Source organism: Cygnus atratus, chromosome 24 (genome assembly GCF_013377495.2).
Source record: "Cygnus atratus isolate AKBS03 ecotype Queensland, Australia chromosome 24, CAtr_DNAZoo_HiC_assembly, whole genome shotgun sequence".
NCBI lineage: Eukaryota > Metazoa > Chordata > Aves > Anseriformes > Anatidae > Cygnus > Cygnus atratus.
The window spans coordinates 5474803-5493042 of record NC_066385.1 but is presented as its reverse complement, the minus strand read 5'-3'; the positions used below and the strand labels follow the sequence as shown (position 1 = coordinate 5493042).

At 51.8% G+C, this 18240-nt stretch overlaps 1 protein-coding gene across 12 annotated transcripts in view; it reads left to right on the top strand.

Annotated features, from left to right (window-relative positions):
- Positions 1 to 18240, top strand: part of ANKS1A (ankyrin repeat and sterile alpha motif domain containing 1A) — a 106911-nt gene that overhangs the window by 62445 nt on the left and 26226 nt on the right. For all 12 annotated transcript variants that reach the window (XM_035569061.1, XM_035569059.1, XM_035569062.1 and 9 more), the window contains 2 exons: positions 5872 to 5938; positions 15586 to 15692. In XM_035569061.1, coding sequence (XP_035424954.1) covers positions 5872 to 5938; positions 15586 to 15692 — 174 coding nt within the window. The remainder of the gene's footprint in view (positions 1 to 5871; positions 5939 to 15585; positions 15693 to 18240) is intronic.

Sequence of the window (18240 nt, the reverse complement as noted above, 5' to 3'; positions counted from 1 at the left end):
GAGCGGAGATGAAGCGTGTCGGGGCTGGCTGCGGAGCCGTGCCTCCGGGGGCCGCGTGTGCCAGCCCTCACGCTGCCTCTCCTGGGAGAATGAGCCCCAAAAGCTCTGGGTGCCAGGCCTTTGGTATCATATAGGATGGGGCTGTGCACCTGCAGGAGCCTGTTCCCCTCCAGGGCTGCCCGACAGCCCCTGCAGGGTGCGTTCAGAAGGGAGGCGATATTTGGGGTTGGCGTTTTGGGGTCTTGCTCGCATCTGAAACCATCCCACGTCTGCCTCCAGTGCTATGGGGTGGGGAGTTGCCTTGCAGGACTTGTGTCAAAATGTCCTCTGCCTTGCCAGGAGAACAAACCGGCATCCAGCTTGGCTCTTAGTGGGCTCCTACAAACAAATGCCTTTTTCCTCCATTAATCAGAACTCAGTTGCTCGGGATGGTTTGTTTGAAGATAAAGTTCTGTTTGGGAGTAAATTGCCAGTTGCTATGTTTTCGTGGCTGCCTGCCTGCCTGCCTGAAGAGCTCACCACTTCCCCAGCCCCAGGATGACTCTGGGCCGCACCCAGCTCCTTTTTTGGGGGGTATTTTTATTTTTCAGCAAAACCTAGGCAAATGTGAAAATAACTCGGTGAGCTTCGGTGCTGGTAACCACTCTGCAACTCCTTCCTCTGCACCCCTTGATTTGGGGCTTGCTGGAGGACCCTTTCATTTTTGCAGCCTTTCTCCCAAAGGATTTCAGCTTTGCAATATTTTTGCTGCCTTTTGTTGAAGGGTTTCTGCTCCCGGTCAAAATACCTTTATAGCATGGATCCAGCTGCACCCCTCTTGGAATAACAGATGAGATTGTATGAATTTAGGATGCAAAAGGATGCAGTGGTTTTATTTCTGTGGATGTTTAAGAATGGAGGAAGAGAAAACTATCCAACCTGTTCAGGGACGGATGTGTGGTGCTTCAGTGGAAAAAAGCAGGTTAAGCCAAAACAAATCGGAACTGAGTGTTCAGGCTCAAACTACGTCTGGGCTGCAGCGCTATATTTAAACACGGTATTTTTGTATTTTAATAATTAACCACTGGGAAAGAACAGCCTAAAACAACGGTAGTATGTGCTATTTTCAAGGTATCTTCTCTTCCATCCCCGTTCTAGTGCCACGGAGTGCAGCTGAGGACTGGTTGTGGAGGTCGGGGATGCTTTACAAGTCGACTTTGGATTTGTGTCCCTCCCCTGTTCTCATCTCTTTGCAAGCTCTTGCCACCTAGGACAAACCGATCGGCCTCAAGCTGGTGTTTGGGCTGGCAGGTGACCCGGGAGAGTGTTGTTTTTTGTGGAGGGTGATGGGGGGAAGCAGGACTTCCCTGTGTGCTAATTGTGGCGCGGTTCTGGCTGCTGCCAGCTGGAGCCCGTGTTTAGCAAAGGATGAGCGTGAAAGGTAATCCTTCGGGTGATTGTTTCATTGCCATTCAGTTTTACGTAGCGCAAGGCAATCCCCTGCTTTTGAGGAAAAGCTCGTGGGTGTTTTGAGTGCCTCAGAAGCACCTGCAAGTCGTCACCGCCGCGCTTTGAGCGCGGAGCTGTCAGTGCTGGGGACCGAGCCCAGAAAGCAGCGCGGCCCTCTCCTCTCAGCGCGGGGCGGCGCGACCCAACCAAGTGAGCTTGGCCTGGCACCCAGCGGTCATCTGCGCTTTGAATCCAGCTATGGAAAAGACCTGCAAGCAAGGAAGGAAGCAAACTTGTCACGGCGTCAGACCGCGGCGACCTGCCCTGCTGCAGGGGAGTTCATCCAGGCTGCCCGCTCAGAGCAGGGCTCGGTCTGGATTCGCGTTGTCCTCTTGTCTGCGGCATTCGGGCACCTGTTCCGTGTGTGCATGGGAGAGAATTGTCCTTGGGAAGCTCCTGGCTGTGTCGGGAGGAAGCGGGAAGGTGGGGAGAGTCCTCCTGGCCTGCGCTGCCCTCCCTGGAGCCGGGGTGCTGCGGGCGCTCGCTCCCTGTGGCAACACGCAGTGGGGCTGACCGTCCCTAAAGTCAGCTTAAAGCTTTCTCTTGTCCTTCCTGCGCTGTGGAAGAGGAGAATGGCAACTGGCAAGGGTGCAGGAGGGAATCCAAGGATGGAGCGTGGTGGCGGAGGGAGGAATGCTGGCTCTCCTGCTGTAAATCCTGGGAAATAAAGGGGATTTCTTGGAACGAGCAGCTGATGGAAGGAGCTTAGCTGCCTCGTGCCAAAGAGCACCCAGCGATAGCTCTGACCGACGAGGGGCTGCGAACACGGGTGTGAATCTGCCCCAAACGTGCTCTTTGCCTTCCCCAGCAGCGCCGGCAGCGGTCCCCGCATGTCTCCAGGGCTCGGCGGCAGCACAGCGTAAGAGACCTGCAAAGCACTTTGCTTCTGTTGCTGGGAGACAGCCCGAGGGGGCCGGGGCTGCCTGAACAAATGCTCTTCTCCCTCCTCTCCTCCTTCCTCCCACCTATTTCTTCCCTCTTGGTGACTGGTAGGAGAGGCTTGGCTGGACCCGAGCGCTGCTTGCTCCAAATGATCCCCAGACCGAAGAACCTCCAGGGCTTCCAGAGCCACCGGAGTGAACGCCTTCCAGATAAAGATCCCAGACAGTAGGCACAAGAGTGGCTCCAGCCTGGAGTATTCATCTCGTAATGAAGTTAATTGACATAAATCTGCACAGCTTAATGTCCTCAAACTCCTGGAGCTTGAACTGGATTGACCTTAAGACCCAAATTCGGCGGCGAGCTTTCGGGGTTGTGGCAGCATCCCAGAAATCCTTATCCCAGAAGTCCTGCTGCAGCTCAGGCTCGGTGCTTGCCTATAAAGAACAAATAAAGGCATCGTTACGAAAGCCATTGGTCTTATTTGGAGACGAGGTTTGTTTTGCACCACCCCCAGATTTTCTTCCGGTATTGCCCGGCCGTTATGGACCGTGGCACATCAGGGCACCTTGAAGGCTTTGCTGGGGAGCATTTGCTGCTTTGTTGGAGCAAAAGCAAGGAAAGCAGGCTGGCAACAAATGTGCATTGGGAGACTTGGGCTACCTCTGGGTTTCAGTCCATAACCTTTGCAGAGAAACACGAGGCAGCTAACGATTTTCAGTTACCTGCTGCTGTCTGTCGAGCAGAAGCTGCTGCAGCCCCTGTGCTTCATTCAGGCTGCATCGCAAAGAGAAATGGTAAAGTTCTTTAAAGCTGAGGTCTTGGAGAGGAGCGGGGCTGGCGGAGTGAAGGTGACTGCCACAAATGCCTCCGAAGGATGAAAAGAGTTAAAAGGCTTAATTGTGGTAGGAGAAAAACTCTGCATCGCAGGGCAGACTTGAAATTCATTATTTTTTTTTCCCTCTTAACCAGTTCCAGTTTAGCTGACCCCACACTTCGGTTGTCGATACTGCAGAGTTGCTGATTTACTCAAGAGCCTTAGGTTAGCTGAAAAACAAGCGTGTTTTTTTTTTTTTTCCTTGCAGTTCTCAAAGCTGTATTTCTGGGGCTTCCTTATTCAGCCACATTGAGTCTAAATAGCGAGATCAGATGACACGATGACTAGCCATGTAATTTTTATCTGAAGAAAGGGCTAGTGATGTGAGCAGTTGCAAAATGAACCACCCTGCCCGTGTTTGATTTTATGCTTGTCATTTAGGAGCTGCTTTTGTCCACTTGAGATGGGGGGTATTTTTGCCTTGGCCTCATTCTTTTTAATGCATCCTTTTAAACTCGAGCTTAAAATCCCCTTTCTTGTACAAACAGCTTGCAATTTTTGATGGAAGCTCTGAACGACTCGGCTTGTGTAAGTAAAAGCCTTCATGTTCCAGGCTCTCACATCAAATCTCCGTTGTCATTTTTACCCTCCTATGAAATAAGGGATCCGATCGCTCATCCTGCTGCTCTGTTGGTGGCTGCGTTAACCCTTGTGCCAGCATTTGACGGCACCTGCCCTTTGTCCAGGACCAGCACCCAGATGGAGAGCCCGGCGCTGCTCGGGCAGTTTTAGCAAAAGTCACGTTCAAGTTCTGGCTGTGTTCGGGGGCAGAAGACCAAAACCCACTTCTGCCCTGTGCTGACAGCAGGAGCCGCGCACCCAGCGACTTCAAAACCCTGCTTTTATCATTCTTGAGCGTGCCTCGCTTCCCTACGTGTTCGAATTCTGATTTATTTTTTTTTCAGGCTGGTCTTCAAAGCTCACAGTAAACTGGCATTAACTCTAACTCTATTTCAGGCCCAGCAGCAGTGCTTGCCCTTGTGCTTTTCTAGGGGCAGAGTATCCACGTCCTTTAATGACTCTTGCATGGATGGCGTGAATGCCTTCTCCCCGGTGAAACCAAACGTTACAGCCAACTGCCTCTGCTGCCTGCGCATGAGAAGGGCTTCACTGGAGATCTGACTTGGCAGGAGTCTGAAAGCTGACTGTTTTTTCTTTCACCAAAAAAAAACCCCTAACCTTAATGGAGTTCAGCGTTGAGCTCCCATTGATTTTGACTGGAAGTCAGGCCCCCAGCTCCTCGCAGCGTTTCCAGGAGCTCTGCTCACCGGCCGGGCGCTTTGGGGAGTTTGTGCAGCTGCACCAAGCAAAGCAGCACGCCCGGGCTCCGGGGTTGTACAGGCAGCTGGGGGACGAGGTCCAGGAAAACTTGGACTTCCTCACCCAGCCTGTCCTTAAAAGACCAGGGAGAAAAAGCTGTGTAAGAGTTCATTTGCTGTTTTTTTTCACCCCTCCTCTGTTGCCAGCCCGTGCATCGGCTTTGCATTCACCGGCAGCCACTCTCAAGTGTCTCGCAGGAATGTTTTCTTGGCAGGTTTCTATTTGGGAATCTCACTGGGGGCTTTTTCTTTTATTTTTTTTTCCCTTTTTGGTTATATATTGAAGACTGGGGTAAGCAACCAGAGCTGAGCCTCTTGAGGGTCTTATTGCTGGCTGGAAAATAGCGGACTTTAATTGTATGGCACCTTAAACTATTGAAAATCCTAAATTGACTTACTGAGCTGTAATTTATCCGGTCTTCCATCTTAACGGAGTTAATCTAGCAATTGTCACCATCCCTTTTCCCTCTGCAGCACTACATGACAAAATCTCTGTTTACAAACTCTGCTCAACGATTGTTCTTCAAGTTTCTCATGTTACTTAAGGAAATCTCTTTAGCTGTATAAAAGTTGCAAATTTAAGTTGTTTTTTTTTTTTGTCGTCGCAAAAGCGATCGTTTATATCCAGCTCCAAAGTGGACTTGAAAAGGCAGCATCTCGGGCAAGAAAGAGTTTGTACCATTTCGTAATGGCGTGACGTTTGCCTTGGCTGTGAACTGCTTAGCTCAGGGCATGGGACTGTCTTTAGCTCCCTCTCCTGGGCAGTTAAGGCATTTGCCCCCACGGTGCTTCTGCATCCTTGATTTATTTTCAAACTCTTTCTAAGCACCTCTGCTCTCAGCGATGCGCACACACGGGTTTGGGGAACGTGGTGCTTTTAAAACCAAACAAGAAGACCAGGACTGAGGTGAAGCCCAGCTCGCCCTGCATGCAGTGAAGGCGTTAGCGACCGGCGTCTCTCCGGCTTGCCTGCTGGTGAAGGAGGGGCTGCGTGTTCGTGCAGGGTGCTGAGTGGTTTGGGGATCCCTTCCTTCTCCCTAAGTTTGTTATCCGAGGGATGGGTTTCGTGGAGCTGATTATTTTCAGGCTGTTGGAGGGAAGGCTCGGCAGAGTCCCGGCCTCTCTGCATCCCTTCTGAGTCATCCACCCATGAGGAGACTTTTCCAGGCAAGGTGTTAAGGGCTCCCTTTCTGGGTCAGAGGTACCTTAACTTCCTGGATCTGTCCTGTGGCAGTGAAATCCCGGGGCTCCCTTTACCTTTTCCTGCGGCTCTGTCAGTAATGCAGCACGTGCTTGTTTTATTTTCAGATTGAGAAAATCATGAGCTCCATCGGCGAAGGCATTGACTTCTCCCAGGAGCAGCAGAGGATCTCAGGTAGCGTAACCCAGCTCGTGTGCGTGCGTGTGTCTGTGTGTCGCTGCACGGAGCCCCCCCGGGGGCTGGCTCCTGCTTTAGCACCCAGAATGGGGAAAGGAAGGGTCTGGCACAGACGAGCAGATCGCTTTTTCCCAGTATAACATTCAACACCGCTACCAGCAAGCTGAATTCGATGCTCCACTGGGTGGATTAATTTTTTATACCGTGGTTGTCCTTCCCACCTGGCTGGCTTTTGGGCTGGGTGAGGAGCATTACAGCTGGCACCCCCTGCCTGATGGGGAAGGGGGCCCCTGCTCACCTGCTCTTCGTTAATTCTCCCCAGTGTCTGCATGTGTGTGTACAGGGGGTCCTGTTTCTTGTTGGAAGTGGCTGTTTAAAATTTGGGGGCTTGGTATTACTGCTTAGGGTACGATACGTTTTGAGGTGGTGTTTTTGCATCTTTGAATAACTCGAAACAAAGATTATCGATGAGAATCGTGGAGCTTTCATCGGTGGCTTCCAACACCTGCAGTGCCTGCTTACAACCCTTCCCTTGAGGTGAGAGGTGCTGGCTGGTGTGAGTGGTCTGGGACACCTCTTGTGCTCTCCTGCAGGAGTAAAATCCGGCTCCAGTGGCTGGCTCATCGCCCCCCTCCCACAGCCCAGTAACCAGGGTGCTCTGATACTTCACGCTTCACCACTGGTGTTTGCTGGGTGTGGAGGAGGAAGATGAAGATCAGGTTTTTCTGCACATGGGAAAAAAAATTATTTTGCAGCTTAGCTGAAAGGTGGTGGAAGGACTCCAGCCAGTGTCCTAGGGATAGAAAGCTCTACTGATCTCTGAGCTCCTACAATTGCTGTTGTTCTTAACATAGCCTCTAAGAAAGTCAAACTGATTGCTTACGCTTCTCTCCTGCCTTTTAAAATACGTTTGTCTCGAGTTTTCTGTTCTTCTCTGGTGGATAACAACAAAACGTTCTGTAAGCAGTCAGTCTGAAACAGAGCTGCTGCGTGTTTGTCTTCCAGCTGGTCTCACAATCCCCACAACAATCTCGCTTTTGTTTCAAATGCATAATGCACCAGCAAGATGCTCTTTTCTCTGCCTCTTTTGGCTATGTAAGTGTGGATCTGTCCCTTCAGATACGAGCAGAACCTCCTCATAGCTCTCCACGCTCCCGTATTTTGTTCCTTAAATCCTTTTGGTCCTGGGAGGCTGGGATGGGGATTTCGTATTTAGATTTGAAAAATGTGTAGTCGCTCTGATACAAGATCTGCAGCAGCATTTAGGGTATTTCAGTGTCTCGGATCTGTGGTGTGGGTTGTTCATAGTGTCCCAAACCACCTCCCAGGTGGAGGAGTTGTCTTCCCTTTCTTCAGGATGTTCCTTCCCTGTTCAGGCCAAATGAAAAGGAAAGGAGCGTTTCATCTTCCAACACCCCACTATATCCAGGGGAGTTCACCGGTCCAGGCTGTGTGTTTGCTCCTGGGCATGGTTGGAGGTAAAGCTGCTCTGCCAGCCCGCTTGGGGCCGTTTTCCCTGGGTAAGACAGCGGCTGATGGGGAAGTGCAGGCTTGGAGGTGACGTTGGTGTGCTCTGGGCAGGGCGAGGAGGCATCCCTTGCCTTTGGGATGTCTCACTTGACGCTTCGGTCTCAAGCTTTTAGTGCCTCTTGGGTGGTTTTCTTCTCCTCCAGGTGGCTTTTAAATCCATAGCCCTGCTCTGTCAGCGGCGTGATGTGGCGTTTGGCCACGAGGTGCGGGTCTCCTGGCTTTTCAGCAGTGTCACCTGCTTAGGGGATGTTTCTGGGGGACCAGAGTGCTGGAGCAGAAAGCCTGTGTGGGGTGTGGAGTCTTGCCCAGGCCCTCCAGTGCTCGCCCTGCCTCCCGTGGAGGGCTGGGGAGAGGACGCGGGTGCTCCAGCCTGGGAGGTTTGCTCCGGGGAAGGACTAAAATTAGCCCTTGCGAGGCCTGTCATCTGTACAGTTCCGTGGCACAATTTTGTGTGTTGGATTAGGAGATGAAAAAATAGCCTGATTCCAGTCTCCTGAATGGTCTTCTGGTCTTAAGTCAGCACAGAGGGAAGCAAAACCAGCCTTTAATTGGCATTAACCTGGCCTTTGGGGTCAGTTTCCAGCTCTGGCCAGGCTCCCCCTACCCCTATTTTGTCTCTGCAGCCCTATCATTGAGACAAGCCTTTTTTTATTCTTTACATCTGTGTGTTCTTGTGCACGTTGTCTCAGCTGGAGCTTATGGAGTGCCAGGTTTTAGTTCGGCTGCTGCAGGATGAGGTGCAAAGAGCTGCCTCTGCCACCCAGCCTCTCCCAAACAGGCCAGAGCAGCAGGAGCGCTGCAGAGATTTCTCCAGCAAAGCCCCTGTTTTTCTGCAACCCAAAAATGGTGGCTTCCAGAATATTTTTAACATTTATAAATTTTTCACCTGTAAGACTCTGGATGCCCTATCATGGCTTCACATCAGATAAAACTCATCGCATTTTTCCCCTGTATATTTTACCTGGGTGCTTCCATGACCTTGAAGTACGTAGTTTTGTTAATTGTATTGCGATGATTTAGCTGTGCATTTTGTCTTTGCTTCTTCAAATTTCCATAAGACAAGGTGAAGGAGGAATCCCGGTGTCATTTAGTGCATTGATTTTCCTCAAACAACAGAGCAATGTCCTCCAGCCATGCTTGCAACTGTTATAACTCTTGTCTCCGCAATGCAGCATCAGAGCGGCGGGAGATGATCCTGGGTTACAACAGTTATGAAAATGAAAGCGTTTTAAGTAGAAGAGGCTGGGGTATGGGGAATAGAGCCGCCTGTGCTGAGTCTGTGTTCAGCATCCAGCCCAGAGCAGCAGTCGGATCCCAGTCTGTTAAAGTACCTTCTGCTGCTGCTCCTAGGGTGACCTAATTGCACGTCCTGGCTCTGCTCACAGGATCAGACAAGATCCTTTTGCAGTTCTGCCAGCTTTCACAGAAAGTGTCCAAAACCTTTTTCTACACTTTTTTTGTTCCTTCTTTTGAGGAAAGTGCACGTGAAGGGGAGGTGAAGCTGAGAGAGGAAGGAGGCTTTGGTATCAGCGCACGTGTCCCTAGAAGTGTCTCCATCCCCTGCACAGACCAGGGGAACAGCCTGCCTCTTCCCCAGCCGCCTGTCTCCACGCTTCTGCATTACCGAGCTGCTCGGGAGGCTTATTGAAATTCTTCTCTTCCCGAGATGCAGCTTCAGCTGGGAAACCAGCAGTTTGTTAACAAACCTGCCCTTTCTGCTGCTGCAGGCAGAGCTGCGGGTGCGTTGTCTCTGGATGGAGCCGAGTCCTGGCCTTCAAAGGAGGAGATAATTGCTTGGCTTTAATTGAGCCTTTGGAAACGGGGCTGTTTGTAGGGAGACATGGGGTACAGAGCTTGATTAAATGGATGCTGGTGAACCCTGCCGTCTGGGGACTGAAGGTGACTAAATATCATGTACTGCTCAAGGGTTTCAGAAAATCTAAATGTCTTGAAAATGGTATCGGAGGAAATGCTTTCTGGTGGCGAGAGCAGTTCGGCTGTGGCAGACCTGTCCTCTGGGCCACTGGCTTGGTGCCACCATCTGAACAGCCGGGAAGCATCCTGCCCCTCTGGGGACACAGCCTTCTCCCGATGTCCCTTGGGCCTCTCTGGGGGATCTTTGTCCCCCGTCACTCCTGGTGGGGCAGCAGCTGTGCTGGGAGCAGGACCGGGGATTGCCAGTTGCAGGTCGGCACGGGTGGCGCGGTGGCCGAGCCCTTTGGATGTGGTTAATCTGCCCCGCTCCTAAATTTCGGCGATGCTAGGCTTTTCCCAAGCACAGCTGTAGGTATCGATATTCACTAAACGAGGCTGCTTGCGACAGAGGTGCTTCCTCCCCTGCTTGAATCGTGAATTCCCTCCTCTGCCTTTAATCAGGAGCCAGGACAAAAGCAGACCTCAGGAGCTTGTTTGTCTTTACTGCGGTGTGATGGAGGACGCTGGAGGGCTGCCACCGCGAGGAATTCTGTCCTTTTAAACAATTCTGTCCTTTTAAATCCTTCACCTCCAAACTGCTCCGAGTGGGCAGCGTCTCCCATTGATGAGATGCTAATACGCGTCTGCGCACACGGCTCCTGCCTGCCATAATAAAGCGTGTCTCGTATCCATTTGTCACTGGGGCTTTTGCTTTGGTGAGGAGGAACCCCCTGCCAGTTCCCACCGGGGGGTTAACCTGTGCCTGCCCTACACGCTGTGTACTGATTAGGGCTTGTGTTTCCTAGGGCCGAAGGGCTTTGCTGGGGGATGCAAAGCAGCGTGTGTTTTTTGGTCTAATCCAACGGCAGCCCTTTCGCATCCTGCTTTCTGACAGGCCCTCCCCTCCCCGAGCTGGGCTGTAGCTGTAGCAGCGCGTGTGATTGATCGCTATCATTAGGGGAGAGGTCTGACATGGAGGGGAGAGGAGGAGCTTTCACTTCTGCAAAAGCTGCTGTTGTGCAGGGAGTTTTCAGCAAAATGGACACCTGTCTCTGGAAGCAGGCAGAGCCTCGAGCAGCACGTTTTCCTGCTGCCTGTGCTGCCTTCCGCTTGGGGTGGGCTCCCTGACACAGACCAGCTGCTGTGCATGTTCCCAGCTTCTCTTTTTTTCTACTTATTTACAAACGTGGTCAGCTGGAACATGGAAAATGCTATGCCAGCCCCTCACTCGAGGACAAAGTGCCTCCTGGGCTGCGGGCACCCTGACACGTGGCTTTTAGCAGTTTGGCTTTTGCCGCTCAGGAGTTTGGTAGGGCTGTTTGAAGGGTTCAGATCACATCACAAACAGGGAACTTTCCAAACGTGCTCTCATCCCCAACTCTGGGTGGGCTTTGAGGGTACTGGGGCTCCCAACTCTAGTTTTGTGCCTGGGGTTGCTCATTTGCCTGTAGAGGTTAAAGTCCTTGAGTGGCAGCTGCTGCGGAGCTCAGTATGTTTGGAATCCATATATACAGGGTGTTACTGCATACAACTGGCTTGGGTTTAGGGAGAGTGGGGACCCTTGGGGTCCTGTTGGAACAAGCCCAGGCCCCTCCTGTGCCCCAGATGTCCCTCGCAGTTTTGGGCGAATAGCTGGGCTATTTTGGGGCCCTTGCAGTTCATAGAATCATAGAATATCCCGAGTTGGAAGGGACCCATAAGGATCATCGAGTCCAACTCCTGGCACCGCACAGGTCTGCCCAAAAGTTTAGGCCACGTGCCTAAGTGCACAGTCCAGTCTCTTCTTAAATTCAGACAGGCTTGGCGCAGTGACTCCTTCCCTGGGGAGCCTGTTCCAGTGTGCGACCACCCTCTTGGTGAAGAACCTCTTCCTGATGTCCAGCCTGAACTTCCCCTGCCTCAGCTTGACACCGTTCCTGCAGGTCCTGTCACTGGTGACAACGGAGAACAGGTCCCCTGCCTCTCCACTCCCCCTCACGAGGAAGCTGTAGACCACGATGAGGTCCCCCCTCAGCCTCCTCTTCTCCAGGCTGAACAGGCCCAGTGAGCTCAGCCGCTGACACGGGGCAGCTTCTGGCCTCGTCTCACGGAGGCCTCCCCTGCAGCCCCCCACCAAAACCTTGCCATGTAAACCCAATGCACTTGGCCAACGGCGTCAGCCTCTGATTTCTTGGTAGAGCTCGTAAGGCAGTCTTTCGGATGGCTGTCTCTGACTGAATCCTGAGGGTGGGGTGGCAGAGGTGAGAAGAAAAGGGGTCTGTCACAGACCTGTGCTGGTGAGTGCTTTTGGGATGAGGAAGGATCGAGGAGCCCCATCTCCTAAAGGATACTGGATCCCACCTGGGCCTTGCCTTAGAGTGGTTTTTTTTGGCTTGGGAATAGATGTTTGTATTCAGTCTATCTGTGCAGGCCTGTTTTGCTGTCACACGTGCATTTTTCTCCAGCAACCTACTTCTCATCAGTCCTCCCTTCCAGATGCGGGTCAGAGGGGCAGGGGAGCACAGCTCAGCCCCGCTGCCCTGCAGCTTCTCACCTCGCTGCTGGCTTGGAAAAAAACCTGTGCCTTGCTCGCTGCCTTACAGCGATTTGTCAGGTGGCGTTTCTCTCCCCAAAACTGAGGAGATGGATGGGCTGTGCTCGATAAATCAGGCTGATGCAGGCAGGAGGCATGCTGCGCTGGACAGCAAATGCATTTGGGGCTCGGTGAGTTAACTCTGCCGTTGACTTGAGACGTGAGAAACCTGCCTGGTGTTCTGCTGGGCTAAAGAGGAAGAAATTTGTTAGCAATCTGCATTTGGTTAATTGATTTTAGTTCCAGTAAAGTTAGGTGCTGGCTCTATTTCTTGCATCTGATGGCGTTAATGACTACATTCTCCTGGCCCATCCATCTTGCCTAATGCATTGCCTGAGCTTACAGCCCCCCCTCTGTGGGTTTAAGGACTTCCACCTGATGATCAGCCCCAGCTGTGGCAACAAATGCCTGATTTGCTGCTTTTGCATGCTTTCTTTGTGTACGGACCATGCTTTCATCAACGCTTGCTTAGACATGCAGTTTTTTTCTTCCTGGGAAAGCTCAGTCGTGTGTCTTCAGGCCACGCCAGGTTGTGCTGAACTGCTCTCAGCCACCAAGAGCAAACAGGGTGATGCTGGCTGTCAGGCGTGCCGTGCCTATTCCTTCCTCCAGACAGGCTCAATCATGGCATTAAGGGTCATTACTGTAACAGGGCCGAGGTGGCCCTGTCCCTTTTCTGTTTTCTTTGGGGTATGCTATGTTACCTGAAAAACCTTGCAGGAAGAACTGAATTGCTTGGCTCGCTTTTTCTGCAACTTTTAAATACTGTAATTGTTTCTAACTACGCTCTGTCAGCTGCCCCCCACCCTGAGACCTTTTAAAGGTAGGATTCCTAAAATTTGGAGCACAGGGAGAAGGATGGAGCTGACCTGGCTGAGAATTAGGAGTTTATTTAATCAGAAGTTGGGGTCCAGCTCTTGCTGGGCGGCACAGTGACTGGCATTCGTGCGCTCCTGTGTCATCCTCGTAACATGCAAATATCTTGGACTTTTCTGTTTCAGTCTGGGATGTTTCAGGCATCTATTTTCTTCTTTTTCTTTTTAATATTAACCCCTCCATTCCCCTCCAAATATCCCTGTTTGTTTTGCCTTGTTTCGAAGTGATTTTTAAACCAGAAAACCTGCACTTGGTGTCACTGAGGGTTTTCCCCTTTAAAAGCAGAAATACATTTATGAGTGTACAAGAGGCTGAGTAGAGTAAATAATTTTTTTAAAGCAAATTCAGGAGCTCAGAGGAAGGAAGTGCTGTGGTTTCATTCCCCCTGCCAATACCCCAACTGCTTCCAGAAATGCTGTAGTAGGCAGCAAGCAGTTTCCTCACCTCTCTCTCAACAAATTAATTCTGAGCCAGCCACAAATCACTTTGAACTGTCAAAGCAGACCTGTAACATCATTTTTTTTTTTGAAAACCCGAGCTGTGTAGTCCATCACTGAGTAAATATTGAGAAGTCAGTAATTTCCACTAGAGAGTTATAAAGCTGCTGTCTCCCTCCCCTCTCCTGCAGCTTCTGCTGCGAGGGCTGCTCGCTGCTCGTGCAGCGGATGGAAAAGCTGGGAGGGGTAAGAGGATGAAGAGAAGGGAGGGACAGGCAATGCGAGAGCAGGAGACAGGACTGAGAGTGGAACGGCAAGCGTGGAGCTCGCTGCCTTCAGACAAAGCCCGCCGCTGCGGCTCGCTGCAAGGACGCGCGATTGCCGGGGAAGGGACGCGGCTGCCTGGCTGCTCGCGGACCGCGGAGGATCGATGGGAGGGAAGGATGGAGACCCCGGGCGAGCCGGAGCTTGTTGCATAAATTCCAGGTTTAGATGCTGCCCTTCTGCACAGGCTGTGTGAGGGGAGGGAGACGGAAACCTTTTGTGATCTCTGCGTTGCTCGCGCCGCAGCGTGCGCTAGAAAGACCGGCCGGCTCTCCCGAACTCGCCGAGCGCGGCTCGCCTGGCAGAGGAGCGCTCCCGAGGACCAGAGCAGCAGGATCCCTTTCCCCAAGAATTTCCAGACGAGACCGTGAGCTCTGCGGTGTGCAGCCATTGCAGTGGGTGGGGGTGGAAGGATGGCTTGGAAGGTGCCCAACAGCTTCAGGTGACCTGAAGGTTCAAAGAAAGCAAACCTGTTTTTCTCCTGATCATCTTTTTATTTGCGTATACCCTTGAAACACAGATGTGCTAAGCAGCCTGAAAATTTCAGCCTGTCTTGCATAGCAAATGCCCTGGTGAAAAGGAGATCTCTGAACTTTTCTTGTCATATCTCGAGCTCCTCTAGAGGAGAGGAACAAGTCCCTGGACTCCCTTCCCAGGGGTGAGGGAAGGAGAGCTTGTCTGCACAGCTTCTGTAGGGTGTTGGGAACAATCTCATTTATCAGAGGCTGAGAGGAGGTGCCGGGGCATGTCTCTGACTTGCGCTGCTGCTGGAAGAGGAGAGGGTGTGCTTGCGTTTGGTCTCGTTTTGTTTTGACGTGCTTTGGAAGCAAGGAACTAAAATGCCTCGTTCTCCAGAGCTGCTGCCTGTTTGAGTCAGGGGCTGGGATGCAGCAGCTGCACTTAGCTGAAGAAAATGAAGGAAGGGCAAATACAAGCGTGCACCAAGCACCTGGCAGGACTGAATGCATTGTGTAAAACCCATTCTGATTCCTCTGTCTCTCTTGCTGTCAGCCAGCGCAGCGCTGTAGTTAGGCTCTCCGGTGCTGCCAGCCAGCGCGGTCGGAGCCGCGTGCTGCAATGCCCCGTGTCGGATAGGTGGTAACATGGCGGTGCCAGGACTCTCAGGCTCGTGCTCAGGGTCGCTCACCCCTCTGCTCCTCGTAACGCAGTAACGGAGAGAAAAAGCCCTTACCATGGTTTGCCTCTTTCAGGACTGCTTGGGGAAAAAAAGTATAAGCCCTTCTTATCTTCTGCTGCAGTTTGTGTGCTTTCTTTGTCTTGCATGTCTTCCTGTGGACAGCTGCTCTAGTCTGGCTTCTGCTGCTTTTCTCAAAGTCCGTCGTGTCTGTTCTGTGTCTCAGCTGCATGAAGATGTACTTTCTCTCTAGCTGCTTTGTGCCTCCAGCGCGCTTGGCCCTCCCTGCTGGCCTGCTGGGCAGCGTAGTGCATCCGGAGTCGCATGGACGAGCGGACCTGCACGGCGCTGCGTGGCTGTGAGCGGCTCCACTCCGTTCCCTCCGTTCCCTCGCACCTGCGGCTGGCTGCGAATGCCTTGGGGGAAAGTTTCCTGCCCTCCTCCCGCCCCCTTCCGATGAGCCAAGCACTGGATCGGCATCCCCATGGGGTTGGGCTTCGTGTGTTTGCCTGGCAAGAAACTCGCCCGAGCCCTGCGAGCAGTGCATGTGATGCCATGGTCCCGGGAGCGCTTCTTAAACAGTTTGCTGGGGCAAGGTGTTTTGTTTTCTGAGTGCTAACTGGGATACAAATTAAACCCGGAGCCCGTGGAGGCGCTGGAAGCTTGTTGTCCATGCTCTGTGCACACCAGCGGAATTGTCTGCCAGCTGATTTATTGTACTCTGAGCATAATTTTTTGAGTTTCTTTATGGTAATGACTATGATGTGGCAATGCCATCTGTCTTCCTCAGAGTGCCGCTGCTACCGCCTTAACGGTTTTTCCCTTTTCAAGCGTCTGCCGATTCCTCTCTCGTCAGGTTCGCGGATGCTGGAGCAGAGTGTCGGGGAGTGGCTGGAGTCCATCGGCCTGCAGCAATACGAGAGTAAGCTGCTTTTGAACGGCTTTGATGATGTCCGCTTCCTGGTAAGTTGCTGGTGGGACCTTCGGGCTCTAACGAATACATCAGCCGGACCCCGACTTGTTGCGGGACCCCTGTGTCCATTGCAGAGCAGACCTGGGTTCTGCAGCCCAGCAGAAGGGTCTGGAGGATGTGTAGGAAGTTAGACAAAAGGAGGAAACGAGGGTTGTGTCGGTTCATTCGTCTTCCCATTTGATTCAGTTACAGTTGGTATGGTTTTTCACTGTAATTTTGTTATAAAATTTTATTTACTCTACCGCCTAAATCTTTACGATCCAATTTATTCAAGATATGGGACCTGGAATTCATTAATGTGTTGAAAAAGTCACCGAGCTGTCTGTGCTCTGGACTGTGAAGGAGGTGGCAGACCTCCTGTTGGAAGTATCCTTACTCTAAGCATGCAGGCAGGATGTTAATGAGCTGAACCTGATCGTGTTGACACTGTTGGCTGTGAAACCTAATGATGGCAGCACCCTAATGTTTAATATTGAGGGTTTTGGTTGCATAGAAACTTGGTGGCACGGTGCAGAAATCTGAGAATTTGCATGGGATGACAAGCTGCAGAGACAAATTGGGCTGGGGGGGTGCTTTTTGTGCAGCTTGAAGAAATGCCTTTGCGTGTGGACTCCTTGGTGCTGAGGATGGTACAGAGAGGTGACATCCAGGGGGATGTCACTCCGTGTTGTGAGCCAGGCAAAAAGGGCTCCGAAAACACCATGGCGAGTGAATGAGACTGTTCCGCGTCTGCAGGGAGCCTCCTGCTCTCCCAAGTTAAAAGCAGCGCCCATCGTGCGGTGGTGGAGGTCTGCGGGGGGCAGACAGGGAAAGAAAGGGAGACTGAGCGGGGCACGGCTGGAAGGGCAGGGAAGGGCGCTTGGGAGCAGCCTCGGTTGGGTATGGAAAGGCAGGATGCAATTATGCTCTTAAAAAATAACCTGACCAACAGGACAAACGTTCCTGTAAGCGTCATGGGATCTCCGCCCAGCCCTGGAGGTTGAACGCTGGCAGATGTGCCCCTGTGAGTACCCAGCCCCACGTCCTGGCCTCCATGGCAAGCGGCTTCTCCTTTGTCTAGTTCAGGCACCTTCAGCAGGGGAGCTGCTGGCGACAGGCGACGGCTTTCTCGCAGGCTTTTGCCTCCGCCCGGTGCTGAAACGGATCACCCCCAGGTCCCTGCTTAGGGTCCTCTGCCGACAGGCTGACCTTTGTGGTGTCGGCGGGCTGCTGGGCTGCCTCTTCCAGCAGTGAGCAGATACGGCGTCTCGAGCGCGACGATAGACGTCCCAGTACAGAAGTTTAACAACAAAGGAACTCAACTTTCCATTTGGCCCCGGAAAAGCAGGAGCCGGAGGCTCAGAAGCAGGAATTTGCATTGACTGTGGTTCTTTGCAGTGAATAGCTGCCTAGCTGCTGACTGCCTCGTGCAGAATTTTCTTGTTTGTAAGGAAATCAGCCTCTGCTCGTTCCAGGCAGTGGGATGCTCTCTCCTTCTTCATTCCTCTCAATTTTAAAAGGTCAAATAATTTAACAAAGATTTCCTGCAAACCCTGGCTGATTTCCTCTTTGCTGTTTATCCTTTTTACTGGGGAGTTGACGCTGGCACCCCTGTCAAATCTGGCTTTTAAATCCTTTTATCTGAGCCTTAGGAACTTCAGGCTAATGCAGGCGGCACAGTCTGAAAGTCTAATTCGTAAAAATCTCCTCCGTGCTGTTACTTCCCTTCAGCCGCTGATGTTGCGGCAGTAAAACTCTCAGACACCGTACAAATGGGAACTGAGTTCGTTTGTTTTTAACACTGATGATGATGCTCTCAGATGAATTATTAAAATTGTTGTAGACACTGAAGCTGGCTGCTGCAGCGAGTACTGAAAGGGCATCGGTGCTGGGCTCCTGCCGTGGCTGGTTGCCCGTTCCTTTCGGTTTTGATGCAATAATTTCTGTATTAACTCCTGCTTTCGGTCACTGATATTTCAAACTAAGTGACATTATTGTCCTGGGCTTAAATCAGTTTCTGTGGAAGGCTCAGCCTGTGCTAGGGCCTCATTATGTTAGCTATTTCCAAGCCTAACGAATGCTAAGTGATGGTTTGCAAGCCGCCAGATGGGCTGTGAGGCTAATTAAGTTGTAGTAGCAAAAATTAAGAAGTTGGAGTCTTTTCGTAGAGAAACACTTGTTTCCTATATAAGATTTCACGTCACATTATGCCCTCAATATAGTGCTGTGGGTTTTTTTCAGCCTGCCAAGGACGCTCCCTGGGCTGCCTGCATCCCCGGGTGGCCCCTTTGGGTGCAAACAAGAAGCCTGGACGTTGGGGAGACAAAAAAGCATCACGAGCGAAATGTTAGCAGCATGCTGTAAAACACACAGCCTCCTAGAAAAGCTCCTTAGTCTCATATGTTTATGAGGAATTCTCAGCCCACAGTACGTACAGGTGAGGGGGTTAAGAGAATGGTCGAACAAAGAGCACATCCTGCAGGGGGGACTGGGGGAGATGCAGCGTTGGCTGGCGCCGTGCTGTTTGCTGCTGTTGCTTTATTTAAAAAAAAAAATGGA